Source organism: Triturus cristatus, chromosome 3_1 (genome assembly GCF_964204655.1).
Source record: "Triturus cristatus chromosome 3_1, aTriCri1.1, whole genome shotgun sequence".
Lineage (NCBI taxonomy): Eukaryota > Metazoa > Chordata > Amphibia > Caudata > Salamandridae > Triturus > Triturus cristatus.
Genome location: NC_140583.1, coordinates 925,313,623 through 925,333,480, shown reverse-complemented (window position 1 = coordinate 925,333,480; position 19,858 = coordinate 925,313,623). Strand labels below are relative to the sequence as shown.

General features: G+C 44.6%; 1 protein-coding gene across 1 annotated transcript in view; it reads right to left on the bottom strand.

Annotated features, from left to right (window-relative positions):
* The window catches only part of ACVR1C (activin A receptor type 1C), a 595,098-nt gene that overhangs the window by 288,931 nt on the left and 286,309 nt on the right, over window positions 1-19,858 (bottom strand). The window contains exon 2 of the mRNA XM_085646221.1: window positions 18,508-18,747. Coding sequence (XP_085502347.1) covers window positions 18,508-18,747 — 240 coding nt within the window. The remainder of the gene's footprint in view (window positions 1-18,507; window positions 18,748-19,858) is intronic.

The following is a 19,858-nucleotide window of genomic DNA, read 5'->3' as shown; positions in this document are numbered from 1 at the left end:
TAAAAAAAAGCTTACTTTAGTACGAATTACCTCTTAATAGTTGAATGTGATGCCAAGGTACATCAAAGTGGGTCATTGTATAAGGGAAATGTTGGGATTTTTCATTATATGCAACCCCCAAATGTGTATGTCATCCACAGATTATTTTTCAAGGCCACACACATGCCACACTCAACCAAGCTCACAGTCTATAGTCTGCAATCCCAATACTGAGACCTGTAGGCCATATAGTCCATGATCTAGTCATCAAGTCTGTGGACACAGAACATTCAGAACATTCAAAATGGCAGCCGTAGTTGCCAGTCTTGGTGGCACGTCTGCGGACTGTGAAACTTGTGGACCCATTTAGGGTCCCCCTTCAGTAGCTCGAAGTCTGAGTACCAAGGTTCCAGTTCTATGAGCCGTGCACTTCAGTGGGACTATGAGTATTGGGGTAAACAGATCCCATGGCACAAATAATTTGGTTTTATTTTATGATGTATGGAGACCCTTTGGGAAGCCACTCATTTGAGCCAGGGTGTCAGGTTGTGCTCCCTCTGCCCCTTATGTGGCCCAAAATATTTTTCAGGACTTGGGGACCATGCCACACATCCTGTAATGGTGTTCGCAATAGTAAGTTTTCTCTTGTAGTCAATCAATCACAACATTTGGGCCCACAACACTTTTTTGTGAAAAATCTCTATTGTCCAGTCAGAATTTCTTTTTTTTAGTTTTAAAGCTTGAGTCTTGCAGATGGTCTGCAAATCCAGGTTTGCAGACCATCAACAAACTAATGGTCTGGATATCTCTATCTTGAAAGGCAGATTCACTAAATTTGACATCTACAAAAATCACTTTGCTATCGATCATTTTCCACAAAGTACTGAACAGATTTACACCAAACCAAATAAAGTTGCTTCCATGAGTAAGTTCACTTTCATTCCAAGTTTTGCTTAAATCCGTTCAGCCATTTTTTGGTCTTGGGACTCCTCGCAGACAGGAAAAGAAGCTTTAGTTTGGTCAAAATCTGTTCAGTCATTTTTCCATATCAGACAGCAAAGGACCGGGAGTTTAAATGCAAATGTCACTATTTTATTCTCTCTGCTCTATCTTTTGCTCCCCACTTGACAGATCTGCATGAAACCTGCCAGGCTGAACCCAAATTGGCTAAATATTTTTGGGAAAGTTATGACCAGGTTCACATGCATCTTAAACAGCACTGTTCATGTATTCATGTGTAAGAAGTGATTCAACAACAGTGTGTTGTACCAGGGAAACATACCTAGAATTGCATAAGTGAATGATTCAGCACTGCCCAATCTCTATCATCTTCTATGATATAATGATTGTGCTGCTCAAAACCAACTTTTTATCTTATCTTATCTTAGAGGCACTTATAGAGTGCATTCCATCGCTAAGTGTGCATCTAGCTGACCAAGACAATAATGGTGGGAGCAGTCAAACAACCATTTTTTCAGGAGGTTGTGAAAAGGATGTACAAAGTTGGTTGTCCGTAGGATGGGGGTAAGGAGTTTCATAACTTGACAACATTGTATCAAAAGGACTGACCTCCACTTCTTGCATTTTTAATAAAGGGGACTATGGCAAGTCGGAAATCAGTAGACTGCAGATTTCTGGGGTGGAGGGGGGGGGTATAGGGAGAAATCATAGATTTGGAGATCAAAGGGCCTTTGTCCAAAAATGCCCTATGAGCTATAGAGCCGGATTTGAATTTACTCTTTGAGCCACCCAGAGCCAATGAAGGGACAGAAGAGCTTGTCGGACTGACTCATGTTTAGGAATAATATAGAGCAGCCAAATTCTGTACAACCTGCAATTTCCTTACTATAGATTGTGGGGCTCCTAAATGCATGGAATTTGTGTGGACTCAATGCCTGGACTACCATACTTTTAGAAGATGGAGGGAGCAGATGGAGAATTTTCCTGAGAGTTCTAAGGATGTCATAACATGTTGCAGTTAGTTTTGAAGCTTGTTTTTCCATGGTCAATAATTTATCTAAACAGAAGCCTGGACTTTTCATGGCTGACATGGGAGAAGGAGGCGTGCCCAGAAGACTCGACCATCTCAGGTCCAACTGAGAGTTGGGGGAGTTCCCAAGAAAACTGGAATGGCATGGTGAGCAAAAAAATGATGGATTTAGGCCCAGATCTCTGTACTGGGGTGAATGTATGACATTGTTCTGCATTCTGTCCATCAATTGTTGTTTTTGCATTTGTCACCCCGGGTGGGAAGGGTATGCTCAGACGTGAGTCCCGTGTTCTCCATGCCACTGGAATCAAGCTATCCTGGGTGACGAGGGCTGAAAGCCCGAAACCGGTCCTAGGATGCTTGTTTCCAGTTCAGGGAGGACCTGGCTTGGCAGTTCAGGCTGGACTGTTCCCATGGGGCACAGGGTCAAGACTGATTTGCATATGGCTGGGTTCAAACTGGAATGGCATGGTGAGCAAAAAAATGATGGATTTAGGCCCAGATCTCTGTACTGGAGTGAATGTATGACATTGTTCTGCATTCTGTCCATCAATTGTTGTTTTTGCATTTGTCACCCCGAGTGGGAAGGGTATGCTCAGACGTGAGTCCCGTGCTCTCCATGCCACTGGAATCAAGCTATCCTGGGTGACGAGGGCTGAAAGCCTGAAACCGGTCCTAGGATGCTTGTTTCCAGTCCAGAGAGGACCTGGCTTGGCAGTTCGGGCTGGACTGTTCCCATGGGGCACAGGGTCAAGACTGATTTGCATATGGCTGGGTTCAAACTGGAATGGCATGGTGAGCAAAAAAATGATGGATTTAGGCCCAGATCTCTGTACTGGGGTGAATGTATGACATTGTTCTGCATTCTGTCCATCAATTGTTGTTTTTGCATTTATCACCCCGAGTGGGAAGGGTATGCTCAGACGTGAGTCCCGTGCTCTCCATGCCACTGGAATCAAGCTATCCTGTCTGACGAGGGCTGAAAGCCCGAAACTGGTCCTAGGATGCTTGTTTCCAGTCCAGGGAGGACCTGGCTTGGCAGTTCGGGCTGGACTGTTCCCATGGGGCACAGGGTCAAGACTGATTTGCATATGGGTGGGTTCCAACTGGAATGGCATGGTGAGCAAAAAAAAAAAAATGATAGATTTAGGCCCAGATCTCTGTACTGGGGTGAATGTATGACATTGTTCTGCATTCTGTCCATCAATTGTTGTTTTTGCAACTGCTACCCAACAGGCATCCTGGCACTGGAAGTCTTATGACCAAACCTCAGAGTTTTGTATGCTGGAATAAACAGGTTTTCAGATTTCTTTTAAACAGACTGTGAATGACTTTCCCATTACTGTGCAATGGAAGTGTATAACATTATTTCACAGGAATTAAGGAAAAGATCTGCCTCCCCGTCTACACAATCTGATTGTTGAGAAAGAGATTTGATGAAGAGTGGATGAGTGGAGCGGATGTGTAGGCAGTAACATATACAATACTTCGTAATATGGACAGGTCCTGTAATATTCAGAGCTTTATGCATAAAACAGAAGTTTAAGTATGGCACGTTTACACACTGGGGGCCAATGTAAGGCTTATAAACATGCTGTGATGAAAGTACACCGAGAAATATTGACTATGAGTCAGGAAGCAGGGTTATGCACTACTTGAACATGCTGAATAAGATATAATGGAGTACCTAAATAGAGTGAGTTCCCATACTCAGGATGGGAAAAAAACAGGTTCTGCACCACACTTCTACAAGAAAATATTTGAAGCAGTGAAAAGGTCTTACAGAGCATATGAAATATGTGCAATTAGGTAGCAGCCATTCCTGAGCTAAAAGATAAAGCTTATTGTTGAAGATGAAACACAGATTATTTTGCAGAGCAGGAGGAAATTCCAATACCTCAGGCCACCAAGATGGTTTACCAAACAAGAGGACCTCTATCTTGTGTCTGCTAAATGTCAGACTATTTTGACTCATCCATGTAGTAACAGCAAATAAGCTTTGTCAGAATTTTGGTTGAGAAATAGTGTTGGACACGATGTTTAAATGCCATCTGTTAAACAAACAACACTCAATACAAAATATCTGACCACAGCACATAAATCAAATATGTACACATTAAACTGAGTCAGACCCGTGGTCGAACTCTGATCTACTCAGCAATGTTAAGTAAATGGTAAAGAAAGGAGGGAAATGTGGGCAAGTGGCAGTCTGGATTCTTTCAGATAAAAAGGAGCAAAGCCAGCGGAGAGGCTCAACTTCTGTGTGTTGATGTCAGTTGCTCTCAAGAATGTCTGCACCTCCAGATGCAGAGCCCAAATGAAAATTGGTGTGACCAGTTTACAGATTCTTAGGTTGAGGACTTTATTAATGGACAGAGTTCAGTCACAGAATGGGGAGGATAGGAGCGTCATTGACGAATAGATACAATACCACTAACTATTAGGATGCGGATCCAGCAGACCAGAGCAGGCAAAGTTCCTCTCTTATCTACCAGGCAATAGTGAGTTGTGAACGTATGGAGGGATGACCAGAAAGTCACCAGTAAAATGTTTAGGACAGGGGTTTGACATGCTAAGGAAAAGGTAGCAAGCTCTGGGCTGGTAGAAAGAGTATGCAGCCCTCCCCGAGGCTGCTTTTTAGCTAAAGTGAAGCAGATCTCAAAGCCAAGTATGATACAGGAGGTGATGTTTCTCTTCTGCACAGCCTTGCCTTTTTTCACTCCCAAAAACCACACAAAGAGGTTATCATCCACCCGGTGGTCTCTGGAATGATCTTTGTAGAAGCTCATCACTCTCTTAGGGTCCAAAGATGGAGTCTTTCCTCCTCCTTCGAGGGATAGGGCAGATCATAGAATATCAGCAGGGTGATGGATTGACCAACATGGATTGGAGTCAAAATATTTGGCAGAAAGGATGGACGAATCCTCAGAACCATTTTGTCTGGAAAGAAGGTGGTGTACAGGGGGTGACACAAAGAGTGTATTTAGGAACACTGTCATGAGGGTGAGAAGCCACAAGGAACAGCTAAAAAGCAGTTTAAATGGGGTGCACATTAGAAATGTGAGGATGAAGTTAAGGTCCCACTGAGACATAACAAAGCGAAATGGAGGAAACAAGTATTATAACCCTTTTAAAAATAGCATAACAACAGAGCGTTTGCACAAAAAGAGCTGAGTCAGCAGCTACATAAAGGCAGAAAGGTATCCTTTAATTGTGCTCAGGGCAAGACCTTGCTGGGCTATGGGCAACAAACAATAACATATCCAAGAGTTAGGCCTAAAGGGAGTCAATCTGTCGAGAACTGCCCCAAGCCACTAATTTGTCCCAATGACATGTGTATAAAGTTTTAGTCTAGGGATGCCTGGCTGCCAAGATTGCATCAACCACCTCTAGAGAAAGATCAGAGTTTACACCCTGGAAACCCCAATGTGCAGAAATGCTGACATTGCACGTCCTTGTGGTGGCAAACAGATCCAGTTATGGTTTTCCCTATTCACAGAAAAAACATGTGCCACCTTAGGGTGTAAGTGCTACTTGTGATACGCCATATGCCGATGCCTGAGTTTGTCCGCCCTGGCATTCAATGATCCTGCTAGGTGGCTCACCACCAGGAAAATTCAGTGGAGGTCCATCCGCTTCTAGATGTGCAAGGTCTCCTGGGGCATGGTCCGTGACCTCACCATGTCCTGTTTTTGCAGAACCACATGGCAGTGGTGTTGTCCATGAGCACCTGAACCAGCCTCCACTTGATAGATAGAAGAAAGTCTTTCAGCAACAATCGGATTTTCCTCAGCTCCAGAAGGTTTATATGGAGCAAGGACTTTTCTGGAGATGAGACCTCTGATTTCCTTGTATCACAGTCTGCCCTCTCATCCCTGCATCAGATAAGACCAGCAGAAGTAAGCTTCCATGGAAGATCTCAAGCCTCCATCATCCTAAACCAACCTCCTGTGCCAGCATTACAGCTACTGACATATTTACCGCATCCTGAGCAGCCAAGCAGGTGAGCCTCTACAAATCATCTTCAAATCATTTTAAGAATGGAAATACCAGGAAAGCACTCTTAGGAAGCATGCTAGTGCCTCTTCCCTATCCTCATCATCCCCCTGCCGGGCATGTCCATTGACTGAGAGGTAAGGCGATGCTACCCACACCCCTCCACGTAATTATTAGCCAGTCTCCACTGAACAGAATTCCTAACACTCCAAACACTATTAGGATTCAACTACTAAAGGCCAAGAAAGGTCTGGCATCATGACCAAAAGGAAAGCCGTGCCCCAGAAAAAAGTAAACAAACTCACAGTAGACTCCCCTTTGCCACCCTCGGTCCCCCTCTTCAGGAGTTTGAGTTTGACTCTAGCCCAATTAACAAGCTAAATAAAGGAGGGGCAGAGAAGCACAGTCAAGAAGGCACACCAACGGCTCTACAAAACCTCACATCGTCAGACTCAAAGATCCACAACGGGTTGTCTAGCATGATCACTAAGAGAATCCAGGTCCAAGGAGCCCAATCATCAACACCAGAGCGTATAAATGAATTCTTTTCAAAGGTCTCCCTTAAACAACCTTACTCACTGACCTCACTAGGCTCAAGGGAGGTCGACAAGTCATCAACGCTCTCACATAGTAAAGGAAAAGTGGGGCAGATGGATACTGGGATAAAATCTCCCTGGTCAACTTCCTGCTCAGGGCCACAAAGGGACTTCCAGTGCAGTGAGGAGACTCTTACATCTGACCCTTCACTAGGAACATTGAGAATTGCGCTGGAGAGAGCAGCAACGTATGGAGATAACTACTTCCCAAATCAGCCTGGCACAGACAACCGGGGACTATAAAGATAAGATCCGCCTAGCAGACGATGTCTGTGCAAGATAACAGTGATTGCGCAAGTGCATAATAGTGCAACTACCTCTCTATCCATTTCGTTGTCGCAGACAATGCCCCCAGAAACAGAGTTACTAAGAAACACTCCTGAGCCAACTCCAATCAATCTTCCTCAAATGAGACTAGGAAGGAAAGCAAATCTGATCAGGAACTGTGAAATCTATTGGACTACTTTCTTGCCACACTGGAAGCCCAAATTGATGCCCAAATTGAAGCTTTGCTGGCTCAAACTCCAGCATCCTGACCTGAGCATAGAAACAGATCCATTAGTCAAAAAAAATTAGGCGCACCAAGTTCCCCTTCACAAGGTCTTCCCCACCCGGCCTCCCTGTCCTCTAACAGCATTAAACAAGACACGATAGCCAGGTCTCTTCTATGGCAATCGCAGAAGATGGTGCTGCAGATTGACTTAATTCTATCTATTGCCTCAAGTTTAGTGGACCTGGGACTCCGACTGACCACTCTGGAAAATTCTCACGAGCAGGAGCCGACCGACCCTGCTCGTGTACCCCACTGACCGGTAAACTAAACTCCCTCCCTGACATACTATGCACACTAGTGGATAACATCAGGAAAGCGACCCCTGGCCCTGACAAACAGCCAACCGCATTGCAGCTGATTAGAACCACCACAGCTAAGTTAGTGGGTTCCAATAACAAACCTTACCTGGCTGTTCCAACATCGGTTCCATCAGGGATTGAGCAGGAGCCACATTGTTCAAAAAACAGCCCACTTGCACCTCTATCATCACAGTGGACTCGCTCTTCCCTGTTCTGACTGAAGAGAGTGGAGCATATAAAGCAGTAGCTGTTCTGACCTCCATAAATGGTACTGAATACAAACAACCAATAATAGACCAAGGGTAGAATATGGCTCAGCAAACAAAATTCAGTACCTACGCATCAGGGGCCATGTTAACATGCAGACCGGTCCACATGTCAACAATGGAACATGAGAAGACCCAGATAGAGACACATGTACCCTGAGATGCGCATCAGAGACAAAGGACAACATTGCTCCGCACGATACAGTAGGGGAAGGACTGCGAACTGACATCACTCCCAAGTGCTCAAATGAAATCACAGGGGTCCATAGGACACTGTGACAATTGCCTAACGGTCAGGAGCCTTGGGCTCCAACATCAATACCTGGAGCGAGGGCAGAAATGGTTGAAACTAGGATTAATACAATCTTTAGTCTCACCGACCCAGTTAACAAACCACCCCTCATTAATGGCCCCCTGGGTCTTGAAAGTAACAGCCTAAATATCCATCATGCCCATGCCCCCTCACCCAGTGACCCAGTTAAAATGGACATACGACATGAGTCGAAAGGCATCACAGAACACCTCCACTTAATCAGTTGACCTACCCACACCCGACGAGGTCAGAATGTATGACAACCAGCCACAATCAACATCAAAACTCTATGTCCAATGACTGAAGGAAAAGAAGGAGGATAATCAGCTGTAATCAACACCAAGACCAATTGTCAAGCTACTGGGGTCAAAGTGCTCCAACAAGCAAGTACTTATCAGACACTCAAGCCACCTCCAAGGTGCACACAGACTGCCTTTCTTCCAACACCAACAGGCATTGAAGCCCCTTTTTCTCTGACAAGGGGAAGGTACACATGCAGAGACCATAGACTACTATGAGTTTGGCCAAACGAATCACTGTAAAGTTCAACTCAGATTCCAGGAAAAAGAACCTCGGATGCCACAATAACCTCATGGAAAAGAGATGTTCTCAAAGAAGCTATTCTGAGGGAATCAAGGACCTTTGAGGAGTGGGATATTGAGCCCACTAGGCTGCACAAAAGCATCCTGAGAGAGGGGTGTGGGGTGTCACACACGATAGGCTCCCAAGTGCTTCTAATGCTGCAGACTCAATAGAAGTATCATGCACCCACAGCTGAAGAAATGTTAGATGAAAGACAAGAATCAGTGACAACGATGAGAGGAATCAGTTGGGGAACTTCCCCCCAAGAGAATTATTTCTAGCCACCAACATCCAGGCCTTCCTCAATCCCAGAAGTTCACGACAGAGCCAAAGATCATAATCAAGTTGTGGAACGTGGCAGGCCTGAGGTCGATTCTGATTCTGACAAGCAAACCAGCAGTGGCTTTCCTGAATAAAAGCGATATCATTTGCTTACAGGAAGCCTGGGCACTCACTCCAACAATTCTACATAGCTGTTACGAGTTCTTTGGGTCAGCAAAGTGCACCAACTTAATAGGCCGGCCCTCTGGGGTCTCTCAATCTTCATCAAGCAAACCGGCAACATCGGAGTCGTGCCCCTCAACCAATATCCTCCAGCTTTCCAAGCGGCAACAATCTCAGGGTTTACAGATTGTCATACAATGACTCCCCTGCTGCTGATAAACTGCTACTATAATGTGCAGAAAGCATCAAAACAGTGAACAACTGATGACCTCTGCAGATGCCTTGAAGCTATTCTTCTGGACCACGCCTCACATGAAGTCCTGCTTATAGGTGACTTCAACATCAGGGACTTGGGAAATGCCAGCATCTTCACCCGTGAAGCAAAGGAAGGGGGAAAATAAACAATCTGCTGAAAACCTTAAAATAAATCTCTGCTGAACGAGCTCTAGAGTCTCAAGCTCCCTACCTTCAGTTCACATCCCCCATTTTCAAAGAAATTTCAACAATAGACAACACCTTTCTGTCCGAATCTCTAGCGAACGATCTCATCAACTTTGAGATTCTCAGCAGGTGAGAAAGTAATCATAATCCCCTGACTTTACCCATGAACCTAGAAGCTCCCATGGCACCCAAATACTGAGCAGCGGGCTCCTTTACATGGGTTGAAGCAACAAAACTAGTCAGGCGGATTAAATGGAGGCCTGCAGACATCTCAATGGTGTTTAAGTGGCTTCACAAGGTGACTACTGTCTACACCAACAGCATTCAGGGTGTCACTCAAAACACATTGAGCAGACTGACCTCTGAGCTTATGAATTCTCTACAAGCTAATGGGGGCTGCAAGAATCCCCCAATAGCAACAGGAAAGGAGCAGACCAATCAACAGTGCAGCAATGTTATTATTACTTCACAAAGAATATTAAGACGGTCCTTGCACATCCACAAGTCGAATCCTACCATCAAAACTGCAATGGTGATCATTAAACTGCACAAAGAATATAAAAACCAGTGTGGGAAATACAAATACCCTTAGAAGAAAAGGAATGATGAAAGATGCATTAAATGCTTCAGCAAAGAAGCCTCGCCCACTTCTTGAATTACATTCACAGATTAAAAGCTTCAAATTCAACTAAGGAAAATGGAGTCCAGGAAAGAGTCTGGGTGATTCTTATCACAATGCTGTACACTAACAATCCAACTGGGTCCGGGTACATGGATGAACAGGGGGCCACTGAGCAGCCCACAAGAGACCTGCAGGTTTTAACCACACTGGCCAAGTTTTGCAAAATCATCAAGGCACTGAAAAATGGTGTAGTGCCAGGACCCAACAGTCTTCCTGCCAGGAAACAGTAAATACCACGACCGCCGAATAACACGTAGCCTCTGCAACGCGGGTGGAACAACGTATGCATCTGAACCACGCATTCCATTTACAACGCATGTCGTTACGACCTATATTCAAGAAGGGAGACCTAACAAAGCCATCTAACTACCGTCTGATAGCCTTGTTGGATGTAGAAGCTAAAGTATACGCCAGACTGTTACTTAAACATCTAGAGGCCTGGGTTCTGGACAAGGATGTTCTTCCATTTGTTCAGACACACTTTTGAGCAGCAGCATCAACCACAGATAACATCACCACACTTGCTGTCCTAAGTCACCAAGCAGCCCAAAGAAAAAAGCTACCGCACCTCTGCTGTTTTATCGATGACAGTACTGCCTTTGACAAGGTTGATCCTCCCACACTCAAAAAGGAAATTAACCATGTGGGGTACTCCCCTCAAATCTCCACGGGACATAGTCTCTCTTTACTTAGAAACATGGGTCCGCAAGAGTAAAGGACTACACACTGTCACCTCCAAAATTTCCATCCAAGGTGGAATGAAGCAAGGCTGAGTCCTCGCTCCACTGCTCTTCAATCTATCTGTACAGCAGACCCGGACAGAGCCTTGGCAAACAGCGGTCTGTCCCATGCACGACAAGGCCAGTCAACTCTACACATCCTCCAATATGCAGACAATATCGTAATAATAGGCCACACCAAAGTGGGCATACAGTGAGCACTGAGTAGCCGCCACAAATATAATGAAAAGAACTATCTCACAATCAACCAGGACAATACCAAAGTTGTGGCCTTCCGCCGCCACAAGAAACTACTTTCCTGGCATATGGGGGCCATGACCATTAAAACAGCAGTTGGGGGCTTGGTTTTCAGAGACCTCCACTTAGACTCGCTAAAAAAGAAAGCAGCAGCCATTGCATATGGGCTCGCCTGCTTCAGTAAGAAATAAAAAAGAGTTTCTGTTGCTCCATTTTTAAAAGTCATAAAAGCTTGCCTCCTCCCAGCACTACACTATGGGTACCAGGCTTTTCCTGGGGCCTGTGCTCTGAGTCGAGAACATGTGCAGTGTGCAGGTCTGAAAAAAGCACTTCACATGCCCAGGCAACTTTGTAGGTCCAGAACCCGCCTTGAATTCAGCCCAAAAAACCAAATTCTAACCTGTGAGGCTGACATCCTGAAATACTATATACGTATGCTGAAAGTGCCAGAAAATTCACTTAAGACCTGTCTGAAAGTCATCTCCGATGGCTTAGGGAATCCATGGCATCATAACTACAGAAAGCAATTACATCTTTCCAAATCGAATCACCTTCATTAACGTCCAGCACCATCTCTTTCCCGACCTGGAAGAAGGCAATAAAGAGGCAGCTATGCTCAGCCTCATTTCAGCAAAACATTGCAACCTTAAACTACTCAGACATTCTAGTCCCTCCGAATAGCTCCTATCTGGCTGGGAGACCCCAGCCATACCTCTCAAAAGCCACCAATTTCCGAGTGTTAAGAGACATTATGTGTATGCGACTCCTTGATCTTCCAATAGCAGACTTCAATCCACCATGGGTCGAACCAGGAAAGAAGGGGGCATGCAGGCTATGTAATTTTAAGCGAGAATCATGGCTACATCTCCTGTGCTGCCGCCCCTCTCTTAATGCCGCTAGAAGGTCCTTGCTGAAACCAATGACTCTCAACCCATCAATTACACTCAAAAGTTCACAACTTACTCCTGTAATTAGAAACACAGAAAAGTCGAATCACTCGGCAAATGGTATACGGGCTATTTTAAACAGCTTGTCTTTTCTTGCTAGCTACACTGAGACCACTATCCTCACCGCTGCACTTTAATCATTTTTGCCACTGGGGTTACGTCTCTGTTTGTAGATAATGACAAGATCATTAGTTTGCCCACACACATCAGCCACTTTTTTCATTACTGTTTTAGCAGGCTAAAACTATGGTAAAAATTATTCGGCCCTGGCATCTACTGTCCATAGCAATTCTTTGTACATGATGCATTACATTTAACACTAGGCCAAATCCATAAAATCTTTCTGCCACCAAAGTAACGGATTAGAAGTCCCCTATTAATATACACTTTAGCATATATGCAATCTCTCCCCAAAAGATTTTCACATGTTTTGTCGATAAGAAATGTATGGTTGCAAGTTAGCGCTTTTAGATTGCCATCTGTATTAATGCTGTTGTTAAATGAATGTTAATTTACCTGCTCAGCAATAGGCACACTGCAGTTTCGAGAGATTCCCTTTATCAAATCCTTCTCTTCTGGGGTGAGCTACTGGATAAGAATTACTGTGCTTTTTAAAACATTGTATTTCAGCCTATAGTCTTTTATGATATTGTCTATTTATTATGTTTCAAACGATTGTAATGATTTTAATTAATCAAACAATAAAATTAACGCAGACTCGGGTGGCCACCACAGCCCAGAAGAGACACATTGGCCAGTAATGTCATCTCTGGGTGTGGAAGAAAGAGTGATCTGCCACTGACACAATTGCAGTCCAACAACCACTATTGCAGATCCTTTGCAGTCTGCTCCAAAATCTGAACATTGTCGGAGAAGTTTCTTTGATGTCGGGCCACTGAGACTTCAGATCCCACCAGAGAGTCTGCATATGCCACGTGGCATCCTCGACCAGCAGGATGCAGGAAGCCATTAGTCCTAGTAAACTCAGACTCGACCTCACTAAAATCCAGGTTAGAGGCTGAAAGATCAGAATTCTTGCCTTATTGTCCTGGACTCTCTTTCCCAGAGGAAAGGCATGAAAATAACCCCAAAGATGACCGGAGGTTTGCCATAGTCTGGAGGTGGTTGATGATTGCCTGCCTTCAACAGCCAGTCATTGAGGTAGAGGAAGACTGGCAAGCCTGAGCTCCGAAGATGTTCTGCCATCACCATCTTAACATTTTTAAGAACACTTTAGGGGCAATGGTGAGATTAAAGGGGAGAACAGAAAACTGAAAATGTTCCTATCTAACCACAAACCACAGATAATGTCTATGGTTGGCAGGACAGGTATTTGGAAATAGGTGTCCTGAAGGTCCAACACTATCATCTAGTCTCTACGATCTAAGACAGACAAGACCTGGGCCAATTTCTTCCATTTTTAATTTTTCCTTCCGAAGGAAGGTGTTTAGAGGGCACAACTCTAAACTACATTGGAGACTTCAGTCCTTTTTTAGCATTAGGGTGTAGCAGGAATACATCCTACTTCTGGTGCAGGCACCCTCTCAATAGCCCCTTTCCTGCTGAAAAACAGAAAGATGGTCCTTTGTCAGTCATTGGGGAGAAGGCAGAAGGAATTATTGTGTGGAAAGATAGGGGGAGCATAGCCCTTCGAAACTATTTCCAGGACCCAACTATCTGATGTTATGGCTACCAACATGGCAAAAATCATCGGATCCTGCCTCAACCCGATCACCGTGCTCCACTGAGGGCATGATAAAGGTGTTTGCGGATGGGATTGCAGGGAGGTAGTGGACTGAGCTGTGGGTGCAGAGGGCATCACTGCCATGAACATGCTGAGCATCATTCTGGGGTTGGATTGGCTGGTGGTATGGGGTACCTCTGCAGAAACAGTGAGAGATACGGTAGGGCTGATGATGATAGTGAGATGGAGCAGATAAGTCCAAGGAGACTACCTTAGCCCTGCTCTCCTTGAGCTGCTTGAGAGCAGAGTGTGCCTTGTCCCTAAACAAGGGAGTCCCATCGAATGACTTGTCCATAGTGGATGACTGGACATCACCTGATAAAACGGTAGACCGAAGCCAGGTCTGGCAGCGAATGCCAACACTGGTACCGATGGCCAGCATGATGGAATCGGTGGTGTCCAAGCCACAAAGAATCATGAACTTGGCTGCATACCGGCCATTCTGAATGGCTTGGGGAAGGAAAGGTTGGAGATCTTCAGAGGCATCTAGGAGGAGTTGAGCCTCCAATCCCAAAGGGTATAGGAATAGGGCCCAAGCAGTCAGCTGGCATGCACAGACCTAGGCATCAAGCTGGTAGATGAAGCTACTCGTTTACAAAAGGTTTCAGCAAGTTTGGACTCTTTGTCTGGGGTGGTAGATGGGAAAGCTTTGGGATTGTTTCTACTTGCAGACACTTGATCACCAAAGTCTCAGGGAAGGGGTACTGAGATAGGAAGACAGAATCACCAGGTCCAGGGCAATGGTATCATGCAATCCAGTGGTTGGCAGGGTGTGCAGAGCAGGTTTAGCCTTTGACCCTGATAAGGTGTCTGATAAGGCCTTGTTAAATGGCAGGATAAGCTTGGAAAATGTTTGCTCCAGCTGAAAAACTTTCGTGAATACATTAGTGTTGACCTCAAAGTTGGTGAGCTGGAGCTCAACACATTCAGCCACCCTATCCATTACTATGGCGTTGTAAGCAGATCCTCTGTGACTAGATCAGATGGTACGAGGAGGTCTGTTTCAGAAGAGCTATTGAGATCAGTAGCCTCCTGCATGTCAGCATACCAATTGGGGTTCATGATAGGGCTTTAGCAAACTCATCGCCAGCATATTATTCATCGTCCGAGTCTGTACAAAAAAGAGAATATAAGGTGTGTTGTTGTCATTGTGACGGTGGTTCAGCAAACGGAGGAAGCGGCACCTCAACTGCTATTGGATGCGGTGCTGCGCAAGGTCAGACCTGTACCATTTCTGAGTCAGACAGGACTATTGGAATGTTCTTGCCCAGCATAGATCAAATCGGTATCGGTGTCTTGGGGACCGGTGTGGACCGCAGTGCTGGAGACTCTCAGGACTGGGGCTAGAGGCTTGAGGATGGAGTCAGGAGAGTCCAATTAGCTCTGGGGGTGAATCCGCTGGTGGTACTGCAAGGTGAAGGGCCTGTCAGGCCCATGGGGCCAAACACACACCAGAAGGAGTTGCTAAGGCACCAAAGAGCCAGAGCAATGTTGCATGGAACTCTTCGATCTGTTGTGGGGTGGCTGACGGCCCCAGAAACTCAATTTGTGCCAGAACCAGTTGTGGGATCTTACTCCAGGAGCGTGAACTAGATACATGGTGCTGCCCCCATGCCTGCTCAGGTGAATGCAAGCACAGAGCTGGGTCCAAATCCTGCCTAGATGTTAATGCTTATTTTAGCCTTACTGGTCAATTTAGATGCGATGAAGCCTGGACTCATGAGCAGCTTCAGCAACTCCTTGACAGGGAACGGGACCAGAACCAAATGTTGGACTTGGACAGCGACTTAAGAGTGGTCTTGGCAAGGAGTCTTCTTATGCTTGGCAATTTAAAGTTTCACCTCACAGTCTCGGATGGCTTTCTGATTCATCGACGCACAGTCATTGCAGGCCATGGAGCCGCTGCTTAACCCAAGGCACCACAGGTACACCTGATGGAGATCTGTCACAGACATTTGCTTTCAACAGTCCCTTCAGGGCCTAAAACCTGTCTTTTTTAGGAAAAGACATCACCTACACACTGTAGAATTTAGATACTAGAGGAACCTCAGAATCCACATCAGGAGGTGGTGAAAGAAAGGAACTGGCATCAGCATGTGTGAGTGGCACCCATATGGCCTCTGCGTGTCATTTCCAGAGTAGAATGGCATTGGAACAGAACCACATGGCACCACTGTCCGGCACGCAGAGGTGCTGCTGAAAAATTTCCGGATCCAATCTGACACCTGGGAAATATTTAAAAGTTGAGGGGTCTGTGGCTAAAAGATGACTTTTGTATTTTTCATTGTACTAGAACTAGAGACACACAATAATGAGTTTTGCATCTTAATGCCATCTGCATGGCGCTACTCTTTGTTTATTTAATACAAACGCACTAAATAGCATACTCAATATCAGTAAGAATTCTGTTTTTACATGATTAGTTTTTTTATGTTTACACACATGGGGGATCACGCCGCAATAAGAAGAGTTATTACAAGTGATTTAGCGCTGATATCTATTCTACACGTTCACACTGTTCATTTGAGCAGCTTTCATTTTCCATTGCAACAAACGTGTTCAGATGATGTTTTACATTAACTTGTTTGGGGTAAAACTTGTGTTATGAGTACTTTTTTGTTATTATGATTTATGATGTATGCCTTGTAAAGCATGCGGTTACCACTTTGGGGTACAGACAATGCACATAAGTCTTTGTTGTTTGTCTTGGGTTATTCAGTGAGATTATTTGTTTAATGCAGGAGATTTCAAATGAGCACAACCAAGTTCAATCAATCAATCAGGGGTTTATACAGCGCAGTACTCACCCGTGAGGGTCTTAAAGCACTGGGGGGATGGGGTTTCAGGCAGCTCCGAGGTCATTCGAAGAGCCAAGCCTGGTGGTCTTTTCTGAAGGTTTGCAGTGTAGGTCTTCGTCTGATGCTGAGGGGGAGCTCATTCTATGTCTAGGCTGCGATATAGGAGAAGGATCTGCCTCCCGTTCTGGCTCTGTGGATGCAGGGGATTTCGGCCAGGGCTAGGTCAGCGGAGCAGAGGTTCCTCTTGGTGGCATGGAAGGAGATTCTTTCATTGAGGTATTGAGGTCTGGTGGTGTGGAGGGCTTTGTAAGCTTGTGTGAGCAGCTGGTAGGTCACTCATTTTTTGACGGAGAGCCAGTGGAGGTCTCGGAGGTGGTGGGTGATGTGGTCATGTCGAGGGACGCTGAGGACAAGTCTGGCTGCGGCGTTCTGGATGGTCTGGAGTTTGTGAAGGAGAGAGTTGTTGATTCCGGCGTAGAGGGCCTTTCCGTAGTCCAGTCTGCTGGTGATGAGTGCTTGGCTGACGGTCTTCCTGGATTCAAGTGGGATCCTTTTGAAGGTCTTGTGGAGTACGCAGAGGGTGTGAGGGTGTTGAACTATGTGGAGGATACAGCGTTGATCTGTCTTTTAATGGTGAGAGAGGAGTCAGGTATGATCTCGAGACATGGTCTGTTTGTATTGGTGTCATCCCACGCAGTGGGGGTGGATTCGTGGATGAGGACTTCTGTTTTCTCAGAGTTGAGCTTCAAGCAGCTGCTGCTCATCCAGTGTGCAACGTCCTTCATTCCTTCCTGAAAACTGTGCCTAGTGATGTTGAGTTCCTTGGTGAGGGAGAGGACGAGCTGGGTGTTGTTGGCATAGGATACTATGCTGAGTCCATGTTTTCTGACGATGGTTGCGAGGGGGGCAATGTAGATATTGAAGAGCGTGGGGCTGAGGGAGGATCCTTGGGGTACTCTGCATCTGATCTTTGAGTTCTGTTGGAGAGGAAGGAGCAGATCCAGTTGAGTTAGGTTAACTTATCCATCATACAGGATTAGATCACGATATTTAATGGTGTCAATATTGAGATATATATTATTAATTGATTATGTTTGAACAATTTTTTCATTCATTCTGTAGCATAAATTTACCTCTTGATGAAGGACAATTATGTCTGAAATGCATTGAGGATTTGATCAAATTAATGGATTGTCTACATTTAATTCATTATGAAGAATCAATAATTAAAGAAACATTACTGTGAATACTTGACTGAAAGTCATTCATAATATCGTTTGATTTTCTGATTAATAAAATTGGTGAATTGATCAAATTCAACCCCAAAGGAGTGCCAGGGGGACACTGTATCAGTTCAGGTCAATGCATCATTGGGAACCATTCTACATTTTCCTGTGCAGCGCATGGCAGACAGGGGCAAGGAAAGCAAATGATGGTTGCCCTGCCCTGCCCTAAATAGGATATAATGACCGGCAGTGAGACCTTGAAGACCTTTGGCAGATAGACCACTGTGTCAGAGGTGTACACTTGCGGAGCTAGCAGAGTCTCTGCCAGGGTAAACCAGGAGTGTCCTCCAACTCATGATTGGGCAGAGGAGCCGCAAGCTTAATGGGCAGAAGGGCCCGCAATTTACAGTCTTCCTCCCACTTGGCCAAAATCTAAATCAAAATCTAAATCAGGCCCTTAGAAATTTCCACTAGTATGCTGATGATATTCAGCTCATTTTGAATACCTAGTTGCTGTATCTCACTATCAGTGTTGTTCACAGATGAAGCATCTACTAAAAACTCAAACTATACAGTTTTGGTACTTGTTTACTGGTGCATTTCATGAGGAATCCTATGCATTATAATTTAACAAGCATATAGAAATATTTTTATTTACATAACTTCATACATACCGGATCCAGATCCAGATGCAGACATATCACAGAAGAGCTCTTTTAGAGCTTTCCCTGTATTAGATATGTTGTACTCGGATAGCAGCTCTTCAGAATGTTGTTGATTTGCCTTTTTGTACTTGGAGTGGCGTCCATGGCAAACACAAATCATTAGCATTGATGCTACAGATGCAACACAAATTAGCACAGTCAATACAACTGTCAGCTCAACAGGTCCCCAATGTATTGTGTTTGGAGAAGCTGCAGATTAAAAGATAATAAATGAGTTAATACAAAGCTTTAATTCTGTGCATTTTATCAATATGTACATGCATATATAATTGTATTAGTTTTACAGTTCTTGAGCTTTTCTGCATACATATGTCCCAGAAACAATGTATGAATGTGGAAGTGGGTGTAGGTGGTATAAACACTCATGTGAGTGATGGTAAAGCAGTGAATGAGTTGAGAAGCCAAGGGCATCTTCCCACTTCGGGTAGTATCCTGGAGGTTTTAATGGAGACACATGTCCTTAGGTCGAGGTTAACAAGGTAAATGTTTGAATGAACAAATCTGGATGGCCATATGGGATGGTGGTGATATGTAGTGATATTTAGTGCAAGTGCTTCAGAGTAGGATAGTGAGCCGTGGAGAAGAAGATGCAATATGCATGGTGGTAGCAGCAGGGGGTCCTAAGCTGAAGTGGAATTGTGACATAGGAATCTTAAAAGGATTCTACTTTGAATTACTGCCCAGCTTGACTTTTATCAAAAAATGTCACTGTTAATACTTTAGTATAGCTAAAAGGTTTAGAGGGGATCTAAGAGAAGACTACAGCGGTGTTCAAACTTTATGATGGTGAGTTGTAAATACAACCTTGTCGTAAATACAGAGTGATATGTCTTATACAAGCCGAGTCAGATTTAAGGGGAAGATATATTATGATTTCAAGGAAAATCATATAAAGTAGATCACAAAACGTTTTGGCTGAGATGTCTGTGATGCTCCTAGGGTAATCTAGAGCCAGGTAGCTATGCTTTGGTAGTCCTCAGCATGGAGATGATAAAGTATAACTATGTATTTCCCACAGTAAAATGAAGTGAAAAAAGAGGGAGGCTTCTGGGAAGCCCACGGGGTGAAAGGTGAAAAGAGAGGCTACATAACATCACAATATGACAATAACATAAGTGACACCCGATTGAATGCTATAATAAAATCCTAATCGTGAAAAATGTCTTTTTTTGAAAATCACTCATACTAATGGATGATTTCAGCATGTTGCTTTCTCTTGTGAATGAATGAATACATGATTGAATGAATGTATCGAATAGTTATAAACAACCATCTCAGTACAACAATATTCGAACAAAGC